This window comes from Poromitra crassiceps, assembly GCF_964638095.1.
Source record: "Poromitra crassiceps genome assembly, chromosome: 5".
NCBI lineage: Eukaryota > Metazoa > Chordata > Actinopteri > Beryciformes > Melamphaidae > Poromitra > Poromitra crassiceps.
The window spans coordinates 66,219,397-66,243,239 of record NC_139642.1 but is presented as its reverse complement, the minus strand read 5'-3'; the positions used below and the strand labels follow the sequence as shown (position 1 = coordinate 66,243,239).

Here is a 23,843-nt window from a genome sequence, read left to right as displayed (position 1 = left end):
TCCAGATGAAATGTTAATGCTATGGTCAAATTTCTATTGCTGTTTTCTGTTTGTGTTTTCAGATGTGAAGTCGAAGCATCCAAAATGGCAGTGGTGCTTATACCTGGTTATTGCTTACCTCATCTTGCTGACCGGAGTTAATATTTTCCTTCTCTATAAAGGTAGAACTGAAACCCTTTCATACATTTGTTACCAAATCACTGATAGCATGATGACACATCATTATTTGGTTCCAATAATTTAGAGTATGGAAACAGGACTCAAATTTATACATTCTTATTTGTTGTAGCGATATAATTTTGAAACCCACATTCATACCACTTTATAAAATTGAACTGAAACTCGACTCTTTTGGAATTTGTTTGTCTCTGTCCCAGTTTCCATGCCGGAGTCCTCACTTTCTGCTGCTGGTCAGGAGACAAAGAGCCTGCAGAGCAAACTAGAGGCGCTACAGAGCAAACTGGAGGCGCTGCAGAGCAACGTGCAGAGCAACGTGCAGAGCAATGTGCAGAGCAAACTGGAGGCGCTGCAGAACACCCAGCAGACGCTGCAGAACACCCAGCAGACGCTGCAGAGCAACGTCGGGATGCTGCAGAGCAGCCAGCAGACGCTGCAGAGCAAGGTCTGACTGATACTTTACCGTTTCACTGAGCAGATCTCATATTGGCCAGGCAGTTTCAATTTAGTTCAGTTTTACTTTGTTTGGTTTGGTTTCAGTAAAGTTCAGTGAGGTTTAGTTTGGTGGATTTCACTAGCGCAATTTCAGTGGCCATCTGGGGTCTGCCATATGCAGACGAGCCGCAATGCTGATAGCCTGGTAGGCTTATGGGTTATGGTTATGGGTTATGGGTTATGGTTATGGGTTATGGGTTGGGGTTAGGGGTTGGGGTTAGGGCGCACTAAAGGGGTGTCGGCATTGCGGGTTGCCGGCATATAGACGTGGCACCGGCCATCTCTCTAGCAGGCCAAATTAAACCCCCACCAAACTATACTCGGGTATAGTCTGGCCTAGCATAAACTATGCTAGAATATACCCCAGTGCTGCTGGGGACCCGACGTAGTGCAGTGCAAAATTTCGTGCAATTCAACCAATCAGAATACGGTTTTGAGCCATGGTAATCATTGTATTATTCTGAATAAAAGTCCAACGCACACTTCACACACAGCACTTTACAATAAAAGTCCAACAGACTCTTCACACAGCCCTTCACAATAAAAGTCAAACACACTTCACACAGCCCTTCACAATAAATGTCCAACAGACATTTCACACAGCCCTTCACAATAAAGTCCAACAGACATTTCACACAGCCCTTCACAATAAAAGTCAAACAGACATTTCACACAGCCCATAACAATACAGTGTAACAGACATTTCACACAGCCCTTCACAATAAAGGTCCAACAGACACTTCACACAGCCCTTCACAATAAAAGTCAAACACACTTCACACAGCCCTTCACAATAAAAGTCCAACAAACATTTCACACAGCCCTTCACAATAAAAGTCGAACACACTTCACACAGCCCTTCACAATAAAAGTTGAACAGACACTTCACACAGCACTTTACAATAAAACTCCAACAGACTCTTCACACAGCCCTTCACAATAAAAGTCAAACACACTTCACACAGCCCTTCACAATAAACGTCCAACAGACATTTCACACAGCCCTTCACAATAAAAGTCCAACAGACACTTCACACTGCCCTTCACAATAAAAGTCAAACACACTTCACACAGCCCTTCACAATAAAAGTCCAACAGACATTTCACACAGCCCTTCACAATAAAAGTCAAACACACGTCACACAGCCCTTCACAATAAAAGTCAAACAGACACTTCACACAGCCCTTCACAATAAAAGTCCAACAGACTCTTCACACAGCCCTTCACAATAAAAGTCAAACACACTTCACACAGCCCTTCACAATAAACGTCCAACAGACATTTCACACAGCCCTTCACAATAAAGTCTAACAGACATTTCACACAGCCCTTCACAATAAAAGTCAAACACACTTCACACAGCCCTTCACAATAAAAGTCCAACAAACATTTCACACAGCCCTTCACAATAAAAGTCGAACACACTTCACACAGCCCTTCACAATAAAAGTTGAACAGACACTTCACACAGCACTTTACAATAAAACTCCAACAGACTCTTCACACAGCCCTTCACAATAAAAGTCAAACACACTTCACACAGCCCTTCACAATAAACGTCCAACAGACATTTCACACAGCCCTTCACAATAAAAGTCCAACAGACACTTCACACTGCCCTTCACAATAAAAGTCAAACACACTTCACACAGCCCTTCACAATAAAAGTCCAACAGACATTTCACACAGCCCTTCAGAATAAAAGTCAAACACACGTCACACAGCCCTTCACAATAAAAGTCAAACAGACACTTCACACAGCCCTTCACAATAAAAGTCCAACAGACTCTTCACACAGCCCTTCACAATAAAAGTCAAACACACTTCACACAGCCCTTCACAATAAACGTCCAACAGACATTTCACACAGCCCTTCACAATAAAGTCTAACAGACATTTCACACAGCCCTTCACAATAAAAGTCAAACACACTTCACACAGCCCTTCACAATAAAAGTCAAACACACTTCACACAGCCCTTCACAATAAAAGTCCAACAGCCACTTCACACTGCCCTTCACAATAAAAGTCAAACACACTTCACACAGCCCTTCACAATAAAAGTCCAACAGACATTTCACACAGCGCTTCACAATAAAAGTCGAACACACTTCACACAGCCCTTCACAATAAAAGTCGAACAGACACTTAACACAGCCCTTCACATAAAAGTCCAACAGACACTTCACCCAGCCCTTCACACTGAGGGCGCTTTCATACCTACCTCGTTTGGTCCGGACTTTTCAGTTTGATCCGAACCAAAAAGACAGGTGTGAAACCTCCCTCGGACCCCGGTCCGGACTAAACAGCGGAACCTTGGTCCGAAGAAAAGAGGTGGTCTCGATCAAACTGCAACATGGTTTGGTTGGTTTGCAGTGTAAAAGCATTTTTTGGATAGTTCGGACTTTCGGACCAAATACAGGAAGTTTCATGAAGCTGTTGTCAGAGGAAGAATGAAAAATGAGCCGTGGTAGTACATGGTGAGAGGAGGAGAGCACGTTTTTAATTGAAATATGGTGCAACGAACGTTAGGTAGGATATTTTCAGAGAGGAGGATGAGGGAGAGAGAGAAAGACAGAGAGAGGATAGCCTACTGTATGAGAGGAGGGGAGAGCTGAAGATAAATAAATGACTTGTCTTTTTTTGAAGGAGAGTGAGCTGCACAAACATCATATTGCCTCACTGTAAGCAACAAACATGCAGACACAGAGACACAAACTAGTCCCTTAATTAATATCTGACATAATGCAGGCCAGACCATGGACAGACAGACAGACCTCGCTCAACAGACAGGGAATGATTGACAGGTGGTCCAGCAGGCTTAAGGTGGATACTTTATGGAAATAGGTGTGGCTTATTATGTTGAATATGTCCAATTGAACAGTCTCTCCAACGATTGGTAATTAGCCCTTTATTGTTCTATCAGGCATGTATCATTGGCAACATTAAACCGACAGATTTTTGAATGGAGTTTGACATAACATGCGCTCCATGCAAGTGGCAACGCTCCCCGTGCATATCTGCTGGCGTTCTTTCTTCAGCTTTGGATGGCAGTAGGAGGCTATATAAGATCCTAGTCATGAAATGACTGATTTGCTAGTTTTGCCATTTCCAAAGTGGTGTGAGTCAAACTCCAAAACGCTGTTTCAAATGGCAAAGGAAAAACCTCACCCCCCCCTCCTGATACCAACAAACCCATTCATTCACACACACACACACACACACACACACACACACACACACACACACACACACACACACACACACACACACACACACACACACACACACACACACTCACTCTCACACACATAGCGATGGGACTTATCGGGTCCATTATCGATACTTTTCTTTTGTATTATTTGGTGGAAAGACATGACGACAATTTTTTTGTTACAGAACTGTTTTTTTTATTGCTTAACTGTGAGTCTGTGACCGTTTTATTTCTGAACAGAAGGATTAGCCACGCCTCCAATAAACAAAAACTGCTGATGCTGTTGCTGTGCATTTATTTGAGAAGGAATAGGGCCCACATGATGACATGCAAATAGTAAAATAATATCAGCAGCACAGACATCAGCACTCAGCAACACTTTTTCCAACAATAAAGAAAATAAATGTTATTCACATACCGAGTAACTGTTATCCTTACACCACTATGATTTGTTTCCAGACTTTTCAAGATGTTCTCTGTACTGATACTGAACCAGTGGAAACAACTATTGTGAAATTAATGGTTGTATTTTAATTTAAATATTTGCTTTGATTGAAACAAAAATCTTGGCATTAGTATTTTTTTTATAGCCTATAACAAGCTGTTAGGAGTTAAACAGGTCATAATTCCCTTTCTCAATTTTATATTGCCAATTTTATATTGCTGTGAAAACACATTTATTGTGCACTGCAAACTATTTGGGCTATTTTTTTTCCCTTTTTTTACGGAATACACATTTAATATCCACACTGGGTACCTATAATATATACAATCAATGCTCTATACCCATGGTCACCTATTAGGCTACATTGCCGCCTGCCCTCCTAATATGGTCGGACAACGGTAGGCTACATGTCATGACGTGTCACAGAGCAGGACGCATGGCACAAGGAACTTTCATCACTGCCTGGGACCGCATATTTTGGGATTATTTTATCAAGTGGATTATGTCAACGAACGGGACTTGCGTGGCCTCCGTGGACAATGCATACCTTGGGTGGCATTTGGCTTCAGGTTTGTCTTTCACTTTGGTGAAGTGTACAGGCAAGCTTTTGATCATTTAACGCGTTCGGCCATCCTGTGGCTTCCTCCTGTGTCGACTGGTCTGTCACGCAAGTTCACAACCAAATGAAATGAATGATCAAATGAACAGTGAACAGGGGGCGTGTCACGTCATGTGTGATGCACGTGATTCAATCCTTAATCTAATTACAAGTTTTATTACTTAGACAGTCACTCACGTCTGCACGGCACGGCAGCACACAGGCTTGAGTCAGTGACAGACAGCTTGACAGCTGATTCAGCGAACAGATCAGACAGGGGAAAGACTGGCGGGGGGGAATGAATGGACCAGCGGCCGCTACTCGATAACAGTATCGATAAGGTTGGACATTATGGATTGTCAGGTTTTGAGAAATTTGGACCCGGGTATCGAGTCCCATCCCTACACACACACACACACACACACACACACACACACACACACACACACACACACACACACACACACACACACACACACACACACACACACACTCACACACACACAATCATTCACAACAAGAGTCAGATGCATAACCATCAACAAGCCACTCAATGTCCAGTATAGACCTTATTCGATTGACGTCACTCACGTACGGGCACGCCCACCGCCGCCATGTTCTCGACATAGCGCTGCAGCTCTTAATTGAAAACCTATGTGAGAGCAGCGTTTATAGGAAGCTACCCGCCGTTAGCGTTACCTGTATCGTTCCTGTTGTGTTCGGATGGTGACCTGCGTTAGGCATGGCTGTAGTAATGACAGCAATAAAGTCCCCGTGGTTTGTTTCTATCTCTACCGTCCACAGACGTGAAGGGAGCGAGACGGAGGATACGTCAGCAGCACAGGAGATGTGTGGATAGTTAGGAGAGACAGGTGAAACTTTCTGACAGCTCCTCACAGCAAAGTCTGTTCACCTAATTTTTTCTTTTGTTTATTATTACAGGCATTAACGGCAGCATACAAACAACAACTGTGGTGTTTTTATTGCTTCATCACTATCGCTATTTTGTAATGGAACAGAAACGACAATAAGGCCGTTACTATAGTTGTCAGCTGCAGGACGGTATGTCAACAATATGGTGCCGTCCGGGGTTAGCGAATAAGGTCTATAGGGAGACACAGCCCACACAGTGATGTCATGTAAAGTCCTTTGGTCTGCTGACATAATTGCAGTGTGAAAGCAAAGCTAACTGGACTAAATTGATACAATGTAACAAAAACATGAATTTGGTTCAGACTTTTAGGTGTGAAAAGGCCCTAAAAGTCCAACACATACTTCACACACAGCCTGGTAGCAGAAAGCAGCAGGGTGAACGGGCACTGCATTAGTCTCTATTCCATGAATCACTGTCCTTCACATACAGAGAGAAGCGTTCATCTGAAGTTCAGTGTGGGACATTTTGGACATGTGACATGTTTAATATGAATCAACTTGGACTAAACATGGAGGCAGCAGGCTGCTGGGCTCTGTGTGGGTGCAGCTACAGGCACCGTCACACTGAGGCAGGGCTGTCTGGGTGCAGCTACAGGCACCGTCACACTGAGGCAGGGCTGTCTAGGTGTAGCTACAGGCACCGTCACACTGAGGCAGGGCTGTCTGGGTGCAGCTACAGGCACCACTGAGGCAGGGCTGTCTAGGTGCAGCTACAGACACCGTCACACTGAGGCAGGGCTGTCTGGGTGCAGCTACAGGCACCGTCACACTGAGGCAGGGCTGTCTGGGTGCAGCTACAGACACCGTCACACTGAGGCAGGGCTGTCTGGGTGCAGCTACAGGCACCATCACACTGAGGCAGGGCTGTCTGGGTGCAGCTACAGGCACCGTCACACAGAGGCAGGGCTGTCTGGGTGCAGCTACAGGCACCGTCACACTGAGGCAGGGCTGTCTGGGTGCAGCTACAGGCACCGTCACACTGAGGCAGGGCTGTCTGGGTGCAGCTACAGGCACCGTCACACTGAGGCAGAGCTGTCTGGGTGCTGCTACAGGCACCATCACACTGAGGCAGGGCTGTCTGGGTGCAGCTACAGGCACCGTCACACTGAGGCAGGGCTGTCTGGATGCAGCTACAGGCACCGTCACACTGAGGCAGGGCTGGTTAGTGGGACCGGGGTGTGCGTCACTTAGTGACAGCCAATAGATGAAACAGTTTCTGGTTCACAGTTCATAGAAAACTTGTGGAAACTTTGGATTTATTTGACTCTGTAACAGAAGTGATTTAAAATGTAACAAGGTCCATTAACCCATTAAGAGCTGTGTTGTTAATGTCTCAGGTGAACAGTGTCAGCAGCAGCCTGAACGGACAACTGGCAGCAATCAGCCACACACTAGGTAAGAGAGGCTGGCTGTGTGTGTGTGTGTGTGTGTGTGTGTGTGTGTGTGTGTGTGTGTGTGTGTGTGTGTGTGCACGTGGCTGGTGACACAACTCATAATTAGAGTGAATGATTTCCTTTCAAAAAAGGCTTTAATTTGATCTCAAATTCACCAGGATTTCAAATATACATGATTCTGTCCACACACAAACTCAGACGACTGTTTCACTTCTAATTGTCTGCTTTCTTGCCCCCCCCCCCCCCCCCCACACCCACACACACACACACACACACAGACACAGACAGAACCAGTCAACAGGTGTCGTTCTCTGCCTCTCTGGGTGATGGAGAGAGAAGGGGACCCTACAGCGACCACACAACGCTGATCTACAAGAACATCTTCACCAACTCTGGACACTACAACTCCAGTACAGGTAGTGACCCAGCACACACACACACACACACACACACACACACACACACACACACACACACACACACACACACACACACACACACACACACACACACACACACACACACACACACACACATAAACTCATACACACAACAGACATACACACACACACACACACAACAGAGAGACACACATATGTACACACAACATACACACACAACAGACATACACACACACACAGAACAGACATAGACGCACGCTAGGGATGTCACCGTGTACACGGCAAAGTGGATATGAAATCATAACCGTTTAGAAAAAACAATAAGCGACTCCACGTCTGTGTCACATCAGCTGTGTCTGTACCTTTAAGACAGGCAGCTTTACCACAGTCTGCCCTGCTGGAAAGTGCTGTGGTTGTACCTTTAAGACAGGCAGCTTTACCGCAGTCTGCCCTGCTGGAAAGTGCTGTGTCTGTACCTTTAAGACAGGCAGCTTTACCACAGTCTGCCCTGCTGGAAAGTGCTGTGGCTGTACCTTTAAGACAGGCAGCTTTACGACAGTCTGCCCTGCTGGAAAGTGCTGTGTCTGTACCTTTAAGACAGGCAGCTTTACGACAGTCTGCCCTGCTGGAAAGTGCTGTGTCTGTACCTTTAAGACAGGCAGCTTTACGACAGTCTGCCCTGCTGGAAAGTGCTGTGTCTGTACCTTTAAGACAGGCAGCTTTACCACAGTCTGCCCTGCTGGAAAGTGCTGTGTCTGTACCTTTAAGACAGGCAGCTTTACGACAGTCTGCTCTGCTGGAAAGTGCTGTGCCTGACCCTTTAAGACAGGCAGCTTTACGACAGTCTGCCCTGCTGGAAAGTGCTGTGTCTGTACCTTTAAGACAGGCAGCTTTACCACAGTCTGCCCTGCTGGAAAGTGCTGTGGCTGTACCTTTAAGACAGGCAGCTTTATGACAGTCTGCCCTGCTGGAAAGTCCTGTGCCTGTACCTTTAAGACAGGCAGCTTTACGACAGTCTGCCCTGCTGGAAAGTGCTGTGGCTGTACCTTTAAGACAGGCAGCTTTACCACAGTCTGCCCTGCTGGAAAGTTCTGTGGCTGTACCTTTAAGACAGGCAGCTTTACCACAGTCTGCCCTGCTGGAAAGTGCTGTGTCTGTACCTTTAAGACAGACAGCTTTACCACAGTCTGCCCTGCTGGAAAGTTCTGTGTCTGTACCTTTAAGACAGGCAGCTTTATGACAGTCTGCCCTGCTGGAAAGTTCTGTGGCTGTACCTTTAAGACAGGCAGCTTTATGACAGTCTGCCCTGCTGGAAAGTTCTGTGGCTGTACCTTTAAGACAGGCAGCTTTACCACAGTCTGCCCTGCTGGAAAGTGCTGTGTCTGTACCTTTAAGACAGGCAGCTTTACCACAGTCTGCCCTGCTGGAAAGTGCTGTGGCTGTACCTTTAAGACAGGCAGCTTTATGACAGTCTGCCCTGCTGGAAAGTTCTGTGGCTGTACCTTTAAGACAGGCAGCTTTACCACAGTCTGCCCTGCTGGAAAGTGCTGTGTCTGTACCTTTAAGACAGGCAGCTTTACCACAGTCTGCCCTGCTGGAAAGTTCTGTGGCTGTACCTTTAAGACAGGCAGCTTTATGACAGTCTGCCCTGCTGGAAAGTGCTGTGTCTGTACCTTTAAGACAGGCAGCTTTACCACAGTCTGCCCTGCTGGAAAGTGCTGTGTCTGTACCTTTAAGACAGGCAGCTTTATGACAGTCTGCCCTGCTGGAAAGTGCTGTGTCTGTACCTTTAAGACAGGCAGCTTTACCACAGTCTGCCCTGCTGGAAAGTGCTGTGTCTGTACCTTTAAGACAGGCAGCTTCACCACAGTCTGCCCTGCTGGAAAGTGCTGTGGCTGTACCTTTAAGACAGGCAGCTTTACCACAGTCTGCCCTGCTGGAAAGTGCTGTGTCTGTACCTTTAAGACAGGCAGCTTCACCACAGTCTGCCCTGCTGGAAAGTGCTGTGTCTGTACCTTTAAGACAGGCAGCTTTACCACAGTCTGCCCTGCTGGAAAGTGCTGTGTCTGTACCTTTAAGACAGGCAGCTTTACGACAGTCTGCCCTGCTGGAAAGTGCTGTGTCTGTACCTTTAAAACAGGCAGCTTTACCACAGTCTGCCCCGCTGGAAAGTGCTGTGTCTGTACCTTTAACACATTGACTGCCAGACGTTTTTTTTTGCTGTAGGTAGCTTCTGCCAAGCCGTTTTTTGAGGATTATGGCTCATTTTATAAGAGCCGAGGATTCGTTTCAGCTTGGAGTTTGTGAACATACAATATCTCAAAAGTACTAATAGAATGTGTACTTTCTCTGTCTAAAAGAGTTAGTTTGTAGAGTTAGTAGTTATGTAAGCATTAGCAGTTGAATACAGCATGGTTTTAGCGTGAAAAAGAATATTCAGAGATAAACGGCTTTTTGTGAAATTGGATGGAACTGTCACTTTAACCATTCATTTTTGGCTCTCTCTCTCTCTCTCTCCCTCCCCCTCTCGCTCTCTCTCTCTCTCTCCCTCCCTCTCGCTCTCCCTCCCTCTCTCTCTCTCTCTCTCTCTCTCTCTCTCTCTCTCTCTCCCTCCCTCTCGAGTTGCTTCAACTCCGCCCTCCGTGGGCGGACAAGCTTGTCACCAGTCAGTGCTTTGCTGCTCTCCTGTGCCTGCATGTCTGCACGGCCGCTGTTTGAGGAAGTCGGGAAGGACTCGCTCGTTTGGAGTTTTGGTTGAGAGAAGTTTTTGCGATTCTGGTCATATTTATGCTGCGTGTTTCAAAGTGTGTTTCTCCAACTGTAATCTATCACCCGATCATAGTAGATCGGCTGAATCTATTATGTAAATTTGCAATCCCGCATCGCCAGCAATCAGCGCGAAAAGGAGAATGGCTGGGCTGAGAATGGCTTGACAAGTTAAAAAAATGCTTTCCTTTCTCTAGCCAGGAGCACTGTTGCCACTTAGTGGGTCGGTGGAATGGGTTGTAAACGTTCGGTGGCTCCAATAATTATATAAGAGATGTAAAAGGCTTAGATGCACAACCCACCGTCAAAAAAAAAAAATCGATGCCAAAAACGTGTAAACACGTTGTTGGCAGGGAACAGCTGGATTCTGAAAACGTGTTCATACGTTGTTGGCAGTGAATGAGTTAAGACAGGCAGCTTTACCACAGTCTGCCCTGCTGGAAAGTGCTGTGTCTGTACCTTTAAGACAGACAGCTTTACCACAGTCTGCCCTGCTGGAAAGTTCTGTGTCTGTACCTTTAAGACAGGCAGCTTTATGACAGTCTGCCCTGCTGGAAAGTGCTGTGTCTGTACCTTTAAAGTGGAGATGAAGCACTGAACAATATGAGTGTAGTTTGTTTGGTGAGTACCTTGGTTAAGACAGGGCCCTGCAATCAACTGTGAAAACCACCTATATTTGCAGGAACACTCAAACCTATTTCCCTGTTTCACCCGTTTTCGCCACTGGGCGCCGCCATGCTTGAGCAAGCTAGATGGTGACGTCAGCAACATTGTCCCTCCCGTGTGCTTCTTGTTTACTCACCCGTAACAATGGAGGATGCAGATCAACACACTGTACTCAATGTACCCGGAGAAAGACGGAGCCGAGGAGGATCGTTCTGTATGGCCCCAGGGTGCTCAAATGAATTTTATCGTGTAAAGGGTAGTGGTAAAGATATTCATTTTCATGTACTTCCAGTCAAAAAACCGCAAGTGCTGCGTAGATGGCTAGCTGCGCTAAAACGTAAAAACCCATCTGTGGGCCCCGTACAACGAGTGTGCAGTGACCACTTCGTCAGCTCTGATTATGTGGAGGAGGGAGGCTTTGATGAGTCTGGAAGATTTGTTTTTCGCAAAACAAATCGCCTGAAGCCAGACGCGGTGCCGTCCGTCTTCGATTTCAGCGGCTATAGCGCAGGGCAGACGGACAGACCCACCCATGTCCCGGCAGAGGCAGCCCTCCGCCGGACTGACAGAGTGCAAAAACGCGCTGCCAAGGCGAAAGACCAAGAGGTAGATTAACGCTAGAGAGTTAATTTGTGATGTTTATAATCAGGGGTGTAGTGTAAGTAACCCCTCTCAGGACTGATAACATAATCTAACGTTAGGTCAGGTCCTGAGAGGGGCTAGGGTGTAGTGGTACATACTGGGTAAACTGGCTATCCAAGGTTAGTTTACCCACCATAGATAGATGATCTGAAAACAGGCGAGTGATTTCTACCTCATTTCAAAGACGTTTACCCTACACTACACCCCCGTTTATAATTTAATTGGCTTCACAATAAAAAATTGCACTTGTGAAATGAATCAATATGTTATAGCACAGCAAATCCCACACCAGCTAATTGTTGTAAACACTCATTCATTTGTCATTTCACAGTGCTCTACAAGTACTGAAGTGCAGTGTATATGTATATGGTTAATATAAATGTATGTATAGCCAAAAATATAAATAAACAACGCTCAATGCAGAGTAAACAGTTTGAGGTATGATACGTGTACGATGTACACATTATAGATCAGATATGAACAAGACAGTAGTATGAATACAGCATAGAATAACTAGTATACAACGTAGTGTGGTATTAATAATGAATTTGAATCCAGTATTGGTCAGATATAAGCAGTGTACAGTCTATCATAAAATGAACTACATTACTATTGTAATAAACAGGACTATACAGTATTATATGCCATTTACCATATATGTCTAGACAGTACTATAAGTATGAATAGTGATGTAGTACATTTTATGGTTGTCAATTTTATTGCCCATCAAACTGTAAAATCTGAACACAAAACAATGCATGGGGCAATGTAATAATAACTAGAATGTCTACATTTCCTACCGAAAATGTAATTGTGCTTGCTGTCCTCGCCATGCACCGCCTGCCTTGCAAGGTCCCTGCCCATGCAATTAGGGGGACTAAAGCTTAATTTATACTTATTAGTGTTAATTTCGTCCACGAAAACTATGAGGAAAAATGTTAGTCGACTACCTTTTTCCCCAAGACTAAGACTAGACTAAAATGTTCAGACTTTTAGTTTTATTGACTAAGACAAGACTAAAATACTCAAACTTTTAGTCGACTAAAACTTGACTAAACAAAAAGAGGACGGGGTTGACTAAATATGATAAAAACTAACAAGGACATGTGACACAGGACTAAGACTACGACAAAATAAAAAAATAGACGACAAAATTAACATTAATTATAGACTGTTCCCCCCCCCCTCAATGCAGCAGTTCAGGTTCCTGTGCTGCAGCATCATAGATGTAGCTGACATGTAGCTGTCTTAAAAACATTTACAGTAGTTACAGCAGAACCCGCCCAGTCTTAGCTAAGGGTCTTATCTATATGTGTATGAGGCATTGTGTTCCCAAAATGTACAGCTACTTGCTTATCTACATTCTATCCAGAGAAGTCTGAGTGCTTTCCGCACAGCCAGGCTCCCTCCATTCTCCCCTCAGCTACGGGCTGAGCAGGGACTGTAAATACGGTCCACTTGTCGTTGCTACCGCTGCATGCCGACACTGGCCCGGGTGGGCAGCATCACCATTACCTACTTTCCCTGGGAAAGAGTTGCCAACACTGCTTCGAATTACAATTACTAGTACAAGCGCATCAGCAGATTCAACAGTTTTCATTGACTAAAACTAGACTAAAATGTGAACAGTTTTCGTTGACTAAAACTAGACTAAAATACTTATGGTTTTATTTGACTAAGCCGAGACTAAAATGCTCAAACTTTTAGTCGACTAAAACTTGACTAAATAAAAACAGGATGAGGTTGACTAAATATGATACAGAGTAACAAGGAAATTTAACACGGGACTAAGACTAAGACTAAATAAAAAAATAGCCGACAAAATTAACACTAGTCCAATCGCGACCCCTTTAAAGGACTATATGTATTTCCCCCCCCCGAATCCAATGTCGCCATCCGTGAGTCTGTACGAGTTACGCTTGCGGAGATACGTCCGCCCAGCCTGCAGCACTACAGGAGAGAGATAGAGGACAGTGGGGGGTTGGGGGTTTCAAGTCACTGACCAAACACTCTATTTCAGTGATTTCTGTCAGAAAATAGAGCCATTTAACACTTATTTGAACACAAAAACATTGCTGAATGTAGCTTTAAGTAGTTATGGGTCGGCCTATGTGAGTAGATGCGGAACGTCCCAAGGAATCCAGGGAAAAAATAAGTTTGATTATAGACCCTACGGTTCAAAAGTTATGAACCAAACATAAAGAGGGCTGTTATAGCGCCACCATCTTGTCAATTGGTGCAATTCTTTCGTGGATAGTAAAATACCCCTCTGTGAACCTCCCTAACAAGTTTCGTAGCTGTACCTAGTATGGTTTCTGAGATAGTTAATTTAATGCCTTATTTGTGTCAACATCATTCTCTTTACCCAAGATGCAACACTCCTGCTCAGAGTTGCTCTTAAGCTCTATTTATCTGGTCAAATCTCACCGGATTCCTGTTTGCAGTACACTTTTTGCATGTGTTTTTTAACAGAGAAGAGTTGCAGCTGCTCAAAAGACAATATGTAAAATGTATGAGTGAGACCATGAGTGATATAGCACTTGTAATACAGGTATAGCCATGTCTGAAGTCTACATAATAGCGTGCATGCGCAAGTGTCATACAAGAAGGAAGGCTGGCCATAATGAGAATGAATCCGCACTTCCTGCCGCCCTTCAAAATAAAACCATTTAGAAGGGACAGGCACTGAATGCTGCTATAGCGCCCCCTAAAGGCTAAATGACAAAATACTTCTGATATAGGGTCAGAGTACATCCCTCCACACCTGTACCAAGTTTGGTTAGCATCGGACGATTTTTGTGAAATAGGCCCCACCCACAGAAGATTGGAAGTGGATTATATCGCAATGGTGTGTTTTTTTTTTTAACTTCCAAATCAGTGTTGTGCAGGACAGTCCCCACATGTGATGTGCGTTGGTTTGGTGAAGATTGGACAAAATTTCTAGGAGAAATGGCAAAAAAACGGTTTTGGACAAAATGCAAAATGGTGGAAAATCTAGTCAGACGGAAATGGGCGTGGCCTAGTTGAGTAGATGCGGGAGGACTCAAGGAATCCAGGGAAAAAAGAATTTTGATGATAAACCCTACGGTTCAAAAGTTATCGAGCAAAAGGTAAGGAGGGCTGTTATAGCGCCACCATATGGTCAATTGGTGCAATTTTTTCGGGGATAGTAAAAGACCCCTCAGTGCACCTCCCTACCAAGTTTCGTAGCTCTAGCTCTTATGGTTTCTGAATTACACCTAATTTACTGCAAGATTTTGCAAGATTTTTCCAAACCCCATGCAAGTCAATGGGGGAAAAAATGGCGCTTAATGGCGAATTGCGGCCAAACCGCTTTCACAAACCCTTAGCAAAGTCATAGCACACCTGTCCTCAATAAGCCGGTCATTTTGAGGTCTGGCATGTCTATGTGGCGCAAAAATTGGGGGCGTTGTTACGCGCAGAAGTTTTTGGCAGATATAAGAATAATAATAATAATAATAAGTATGTGGGATTTCAAGATTGTGCCTTGCTTGTCAGCAAGCACAATAATAATCAATGTAGGCTGTTCAAAGGGCTTAGCTGGAAATCTGCTGATGTGTTTTGCTATTGACAGTGCTTTGTCTGGCTTCTGTACTCCTAGATGCTGAGCGATGGTCACTGTTTTCTCTGTTGAGTGCTCCCTTAGTGCTGCCCGGATGGAGATTGCCTGTCCTTTCTGAAGCTGTAGTTTTTGCCCACCCTCTCCGGTGCCACCAGCTCCTGAGGCTCTCAAGTTTACCAGTGTGGATGCCCTCTGTTACTCTTTCCAGCTTCTTCAACAGCTGTTTGTACAGCACCACAGTCTGGAGATGTGTAACTGCAGCAGAGCTGGGATGGAGCCACGGCTGGAGGCTTTCCTCTTCTTTACATGTCCTTATTGTCTCCCCAGAATCCCAGTTGTCCACGTTGGTGATGTGATGCAGCACAGACATCCACTATTCTTTCAGCTTGGTCACACTTGCATCACATGTGCTAGCAGAGTACCACAGGTGGTTAGTGATCATTTTAATCCACTCGAGTAAGTCAAGTTAAGTTTATTTGTATATCCCTAATTCACAAACATGTCTCAGAGGGCTTTACAGAGAAGATGTCTAGCTAAATCTAGCTCAGCACTATCAATAAACATTATTGAACAATATTATATTAGAGATGGAGGGGGAGAGGATGAGGGGAGGGGAGAGGAGAGGGAACAGAACAAACAGGGTATACTGGGGCTGGGTGATGCGGTTGAAATCAATATCATATGGTAAATGGTAAATATCACAAAAGTCACAGGGGGCAGTTTCAATACATACCAATGTATATCACGATATGGTAAGCAAAGTCACATTTAGTAATTCAATTATAATATATTCTAATTCCTCATTGTAGCACTTCAACAGTCTCTTTTTCATACTTTTGACAATATGCCACAGATCATATCCGTGCTTGGTGTTTTCCTCTTCTCGCACTACTCTCTGGACAGATGGGTGGCAGAGCTGGAGATGTTGTGTTCTTCCAGCTTGGCAAGGCGTCTCCAGATCTTCAACCTCTAACCTGTAACTGTTTTGTTTTTTACAGTCTCCTGAGCTACCACCAGCCCTGACTTTGTGTCAATCAGTGAGTAGGTGCTGTATGATGTGTTATGACTGGTGGTCATACCTTGAATCACCAGACACTACCAGAGATTCTTCACCTGCTGCATTCATTATTGCCTCATTGCGGAAACACAATTTTTCTTTCACTTCAGGAATGACAGGCTGTTTGGATGCGTGTTGGTGACTAAATACATTTTTCACAATTCTCCCAGTGATGCACAGTGAACGGTTTCAACAGCTCTTTTGTACAGAGTGATGTCCTTTGATAGAATTTGGCTTGACTAAGTATGCTATTCTACACCCCCCACCCCAAAGGTCAGAGAAGCATGCAGGGAGTTGGTGGAGGGCCTGGTGACAGGAGAGGTGGAGGGCCTGGTGAGAGGAGAGGTGGAGGGCCTGGTGAGAGGAGAGGTGGAGGGCCTGGTGAGAGGAGAGGTGGAGGGCCTGGTGACAGGAGAGGTGGAAGCCTGTCAAGACAGCAGCAACCAGGTGCATGTCAGTACTCAGACTGATCTAGTGGACAGTAACTGTGAGGCCAACCAAAAGACATTTGTGAGCAAAGGCACAGTCACTGATGACATAGGTAATATGTTGGTAATCATCAATGACCATTCCTACTGTACATCAGGAGATGACCTCAGTCTGTTGGATGACATCCCAAAGCCAAGAGCTTCATCACCACAGCTGAGTGAGGTGTATCTGAGCAGTGAGGGGTCAGTCCAGGAGGAAAGTGCAGAGGACATGAGCTTAGATGGATCTGATGATGAATTTCAACTGAGTGAAGAAGACATTGAAATGGAAAGCTTGAGTGATGTAGAGGACATAGAAGATGAGGAGCCCAATCTCTCAGAAGACAGAAAGAGCATTGTATATACAAAAGAGCTGTTGAAACTGTTCACTGTGTGTCACTGGGAGAGTTGTGGAAAATGTCTTGTGGAGTGTCCAACACTTTCAAAAAGTGGATTTGGAATAACAGTAAAGACAGAGTGCATCGATGGTCACAGCTATACATGGCGTTCCCAGCCTCTGTTGAGAGGTGTAATGGAGTGCAATGTGTCAATACCTGCAGCAGTATTTGTTACAGGGAATGAGTGTACTCCTTTCCTAGAGGTCTGTGACACAATTGGCTTGGAGAGCCTCTCCAAGAGGCAGTGGTTCAATATCCAAAAGGCCTATGTCATTCCTGAAGTAAAAGAAAAATGGTGTTTACACAATGAGGCAATAATGAATGCAGCAGGTGAAGAATCCCTGGTAGTGTCTGGCGATGCAAGGTATGACAGCCCAGGTCACAATGCATCATATGGCACCTACTCACTGATTGACACAAAGTCTGGTCTGGTGGTAGCTCAGGAGACTGTGAACGTCACTGAGGTGAAAAACAGTTACTGGTTAGAGGTTGAAGGTATGGAAAGATGCCTTGCCAAGCTGGAAGAACATGGAGTCTCCATCTCTGTGCTAGCAACTGATTGCCACCCATCTATCCAGAAAGTAATGCGAGAGGAGTATGGCAATATCAAACATGAATATGATCTGTGGCATATTGTAAAAAATATGAAAAAGAGATTGTTGAAGTGCCACAATGAGGACTTACTTGAGTGGATTAGGATGATCACTAACCACCTGTGGTACTGTGCAACCACATGTGATGGAAGTGTAATCAAACTGAAAGAGAAGTGGATGTCTGTGCTGCACCACATCACCAACGTGCACAACTGGAATTCTGGGGAGACAATAACAAAATGTGAGCACCCTCCCTACAGCCGTGAAGAGGAAAGCCTCCGGCCATGGCTCCATCCCAGCTCTGCTGCATTTTCACATCTCCAGAATGTGGTGCTGGACAAACAGCTGTTGAAGAAGCTGGAGAGAGTAACGGAGGGCATCCACACTGGGAAACTTGAGTGCCTCCACTCCCTCTACACAAAGTATGCAACGAAAAGAAAGAAGTTCATGAGAGAGAGCTTTGAGGCTCGGCTTCGAGTAGCTGCACTGGACCACAACCACAACGTGATCAGAGAGACTGCAAAGACTAAAGGAGGAGAGAAACAGATGAAGCACCACTTTTCAAAGGCTGCTAAGCAGTATGTGGTGGCACCAGTAAAGATGGCTAAAGACTACAGCTTCAGAAGGGACATAGTGGCAGGAGCACTGAAGCGCTGCGAGGCGATCTCCATCCGGGCAGCACTAAGGGAGCACTCAACAGAGAAGGCAGTGACCATCGCTCAGCATCGAGGAATCCAAAAGCCAGACAAAGCACTGTCAATAGCTAAGCACATGAGCAGATTTCCAAATAATCTCTAAGCCCTTTGACCAGACTACATTGCCCTAGGGCTGGGCAAGGATAGCTGGCACTCACCGTAGGCAGTTTCAACTAAGCCTTTTATTGGGCAGAGACAAAATTGAACGTTTCGGCTAGTAGCCTTTTTCAACAACAAAAAAGGCTACTAGCCGAAACGTTCAATTTTGTCTCTGCCCAATAAGTGCCGGCTCTCCTCTTTTAATAATTTTGATGTAAACACAACAATTAAAAACACAGAAATTGAGTGTTGCAGCTCCGTAATAAATATGTTCAGGTGGGAACTTCACTGATTTATCCGTTTGATTGGCTGTTTGAGTGTCACTCATAACACGCTCCATTATCAAGGGACAAATAGATATTGAAAAATGTTCTTATATTGATGAATTTATCGCCAATATAAATTGCTATTGATTTATCGCCCAGCCCTACATTTTCCCATGCATTACTTCCTTTGTTGTTTGAATTTCGAGTTCAAATTTCACAGTTGGATTGGTTAAAACTCCAGCAGTTATAAAAAAAAAAAAAAAAAAAATGTTGCCTGGCAACGAGATGTCCCTCAGTGTTCAAAGCAACAGTTGTTGCAAAACAGATGTTTACATTGAGATGTACTGTAGAGCAGGTGCGCTTTGTCAATTTTCTCCTTGGCTGTGGGTGCTCAGCTACAGGAATTAGTCAGAAAAGATCACTGCATGAGTGAAAATAGCAGCACTCCAAAAATTACATGTTGTACAACGCGTTAGCCCTCATTAAAAAAATGAAAATCTGAAAGTCTTGCATCTTAATTTTCAGATTTTCATTTTTTTAATGAGGGCTAACGCGTTGTACAACATGTAATTTTTGGAGTGCTGCTATCTTCACTCATGCAGTGATCTTTTCTGACAGATGTTTGTGTTGATACATTTCTAATTAACTGCACTTTATTACTTACCATTAATTGTATCATTGTTAGTTATAGAGAAAATGAATAAACATACGTTTGATTATTTACTGTTATATGTATTCAGTTGTCATCTGTGTATTCATTGAATTCATTGCAAGTGTTATGAGTGGTACAGAAAATAACAGAACAATATGCATGATAAGGTAGTGAAAAGGGAAGATGAAATTCAAAGAGGCCATACATATGGATCATATAAAACAATTTATTCATAGCTCACGTCATTCTGAGAGAACATTTTTACAAGTCATTGTAGTACTCAAATCCACAGTATTCCGCGGATGGGAAGATGTTCCTGATGGCATTGACGACACATGCTGGAATTGGAAACCTGTTCCTCCTTCCCAGATGACCCCTGGACCAAAGGGTGAACTGTCTGTAGGCTGTCAGCCTGAAAAGACTGACACAGAAAGAGAACAGGCTTAGCATACTGAAGTACTGTAACAAGGCTGCATCCTATAACCATGACTGTCATTCTCCAGTATTATGTCAAATGTTATAACAATGTGTAGTGTATGTGCTGGACCACTGTCAAAGCTACAGTATGCCCATACATCTGATTGTATACTGAACAAATTAATATAATTAGAAGTCATAACTTGAATGGGAAAAAGCCTAGTATATAGATGTTTGTATTGCCATGCACTCCCTCTGAATATTAGTATGGGCTGGAGAGAAGTGATTCCCCGGGAACCAATGCATTTCCATTCATTCATTCTAACGTGCATGACTAAAATTAATATAGAAATAGACAGGTTTTGGGTTATGGGATCATCATTTTGACAGTGATGGTTGCGACAAGACAGGCATTTTAGCAAGCTAACTTTATAAGCACAGTTGTGGTCCATCAATTTTCATCAAACCCTTCTGTGGAGGTGTTTTGTGTGGTTTGTGGGCTAACTATTAACCGAAGGATTGAATGTAGCTAGCTTACCTGCTGTTTATTGGCCGCTCCAATATCTCAGCTCGGACATCCCGCAAGCACAACATTGAGACCTCCAGGACGTCTCTCTCTCAAGACACAACATCTGAAATGTCGGATTGCTGGTAATACAGTTCTCTTGTTGTATGAGATGCTCCAGGTTTGCCATATGGTCATCTTGGCAGCACCCGCTTTCCACATGGGTTTGCATTGCATACAAGCGAAGAAGCGGCACCACGTAGTATTCCCTATCCGCTGGCTTTCATCTTCGGCAATGTCACTTTCTCCGCCGTCGTCCGAATCGATAGGAGCATGTCTTGCACTGCTCTTGCTCTTACTGGCTCAAAAGCATATGCAATCGGGTTTCCGACCTGATCCGTGAGTCTTTCCACCTCGTCAAAGCTTTCAGACTCCATTGTAACAGCGCGCAACTAGTGTGTGGCTACTAGCCTGTCCATGTTCGTGACGTCAGCACGTAACACTGACAAACATGGCCGCGCCCTAGTTGAAGAATGCAAGGCAAAGGGGCAGTACAAACGGTGTTGTCATAGAAACGGCTTACTTTTATAACATATTATTGATTGTGGTATATATCTAAATAGCAAATTAATGCTATGATGTGTGTTTAGTGCGATATTTCATCTCCACTTTAAGACAGGCAGCTTTACCACAGTCTGCCCTGCTGGAAAGTGCTGTGGCTGTACCTTTAAGACAGGCAGCTTTATGACAGTCTGCCCTGCTGGAAAGTTCTGTGGCTGTACCTTTAAGACAGGCAGCTTTACCACAGTCTGCCCTGCTGGAAAGTGCTGTGTCTGTACCTTTAAGACAGGCAGCTTTATGACAGTCTGCCCTGCTGGAAAGTGCTGTGTCTGTACCTTTAAGACAGGCAGCTTTACCACAGTCTGCCCTGCTGGAAAGTGCTGTGTCTGTACCTTTAAGACAGGCAGCTTCACCACAGTCTGCCCTGCTGGAAAGTGCTGTGGCTGTACCTTTAAGACAGGCAGCTTTACCACAGTCTGCCCTGCTGGAAAGTGCTGTGTCTGTACCTTTAAGACAGGCAGCTTCACCACAGTCTGCCCTGCTGGAAAGTGCTGTGTCTGTACCTTTAAGACAGGCAGCTTTACCACAGTCTGCCCTGCTGGAAAGTGCTGTGTCTGTACCTTTAAGACAGGCAGCTTTATGACAGTCTGCCCTGCTGGAAAGTGCTGTGTCTGTACCTTTAAAACAGGCAGCTTTACCACAGTCTGCCCTGCTGGAAAGTGCTGTGTCTGTACCTTTAAGACAGGCAGCTTCACCACAGTCTGCCCTGCTGGAAAGTGCTGTGTCTGTACCTTTAAGACAGGCAGCTTTACCACAGTCTGCCCTGCTGGAAAGTGCTGTGGCTGTACCTTTAAGACAGGCAGCTTTATGACAGTCTGCCCTGCTGGAAAGTGCTGTGTCTGTACCTTTAAGACAGGCAGCTTTACCACAGTCTGCCCTGCTGGAAAGTGCTGTGTCTGTACCTTTAAGACAGGCAGCTTTACCACAGTCTGCCCTGCTGGAAAGTGCTGTGTCTGTACCTTTAAGACAGGCAGCTTTACCACAGTCTGCCTTGCTGGAAAGTGCTGTGGCTGTACCTTTAAGACAGGCAGCTTTACCACAGTCTGCCCTGCTGGAAAGTGCTGTGGCTGTACCTTTAAGACAGGCAGCTTTACCACAGTCTGCTCTGTTGGAAAGTGCTGTGGCTGTACCTTTAAGACAGGCAGCTTTACCACAGTCTGCCCTGCTGGAAAGTGCTGTGTCTGTACCTTTAAGACAGGCAGCTTTAAGACAGTCTGCCCTGCTGGAAAGTGCTGTGTCTGTACCTTTAAGACAGGCAGCTTTACCACAGTCTGCCCTGCTGGAAAGTGCTGTGTCTGTACCTTTAAGACAGGCAGCTTTACCACAGTCTGCCCTGCTGGAAAGTGCTGTGGCTGTACCTTTAAGACAGGCAGCTTTACCACAGTCTGCCCTGCTGGAAAGTGCTGTGGCTGTACCTTTAAGACAGGCAGCTTTACCACAGTCTGCCCTGCTGGAAAGTGCTGTGGCTGTACCTTTAAGACAGGCAGCTTTACCACAGTCTGCCCTGCTGGAAAGTGCTGTGGCTGTACCTTTAAGACAGGCAGCTTTATGACAGTCTGCCCTGCTGGAAAGTGCTGTGTCTGTACCTTTAAGACAGGCAGCTTTACCACAGTCTGCCCTGCTGGAAAGTGCTGTGTCTGTACCTTTAAGACAGACAGCTTTACCACAGTCTGCCCTGCTGGAAAGTGCTGTGTCTGTACCTTTAAGACAGGCAGCTTTACCACAGTCTGCCCTGCTGGAAAGTGCTGTGTCTGTACCTTTAAGACAGGCAGCTTTACCACAGTCTGCCCTGCTGGAAAGTGCTGTGGCTGTACCTTTAAGACAGGCAGCTTTACCACAGTCTGCTCTGCTGGAAAGTGCTGTGGCTGTACCTTTAAGACAGGCAGCTTTACCACAGTCTGCCCTGCTGGAAAGTGCTGTGTCTGTACCTTTAAGACAGGCAGCTTTAAGACAGTCTGCCCTGCTGGAAAGTGCTGTGTCTGTACCTTTAAGACAGGCAGCTTTACCACAGTCTGCCCTGCTGGAAAGTGCTGTGTCTGTACCTTTAAGACAGGCAGCTTTACCACAGTCTGCCCTGCTGGAAAGTGCTGTGGCTGTACCTTTAAAACAGGCAGCTTTACCACAGTCTGCCCTGCTGGAAAGTGCTGTGGCTGTACCTTTAAGACAGGCAGCTTTACCACAGTCTGCCCTGCTGGAAAGTGCTGTGGCTGTACCTTTAAGACAGGCAGCTTTATGACAGTCTGCCCTGCTGGAAAGTGCTGTGTCTGTACCTTTAAGACAGGCAGCTTTACCACAGTCTGCCCTGCTGGAAAGTGCTTTGTCTGTACCTTTAAGACAGACAGCTTTACCACAGTCTGCCCTGCTGGAAAGTGCTGTGTCTGTACCTTTAAGACAGGCAGCTTTACCACAGTCTGCCCTGCTGGAAAGTGCTGTGGCTGTACCTTTAAGACAGGCAGCTTTACTACAGTCTGCCCTGCTGGAAAGTGCTGTGGCTGTACCTTTAAGACAGGCAGCTTTACTACAGTCTGCCCTGCTGGAAAGTGCTGTGGCTGTACCTTTCAGACAGGCAGCTTTACCACAGTCTGCTCTGCTGGAAAGTGCTGTGGCTGTACCTTTAAGACAGGCAGCTTTACCACAGTCTGCCCTGCTGGAAAGTGCTGTGTCTGTACCTTTAAGACAGGCAGCTTTAAGACAGTCTGCCCTGCTGGAAAGTGCTGTGTCTGTACCTTTAAGACAGGCAGCTTTACCACAGTCTGCC

At 45.2% G+C, this 23,843-nt stretch overlaps 1 protein-coding gene across 1 annotated transcript in view; it reads left to right on the top strand.

Annotated features, from left to right (window-relative positions):
- The window catches only part of LOC310776710 (uncharacterized protein), a gene marked incomplete at both ends in the record, with an annotated part of 67,201 nt that overhangs the window by 40,601 nt on the left and 2,757 nt on the right, over nucleotides 1–23,843 (top strand). The window contains 4 exons of the mRNA XM_083636866.1: nucleotides 63–161; nucleotides 378–622; nucleotides 7,201–7,258; nucleotides 7,536–7,673. Coding sequence (XP_083492992.1) covers nucleotides 63–161; nucleotides 378–622; nucleotides 7,201–7,258; nucleotides 7,536–7,673 — 540 coding nt within the window. The remainder of the gene's footprint in view (nucleotides 1–62; nucleotides 162–377; nucleotides 623–7,200; nucleotides 7,259–7,535; nucleotides 7,674–23,843) is intronic.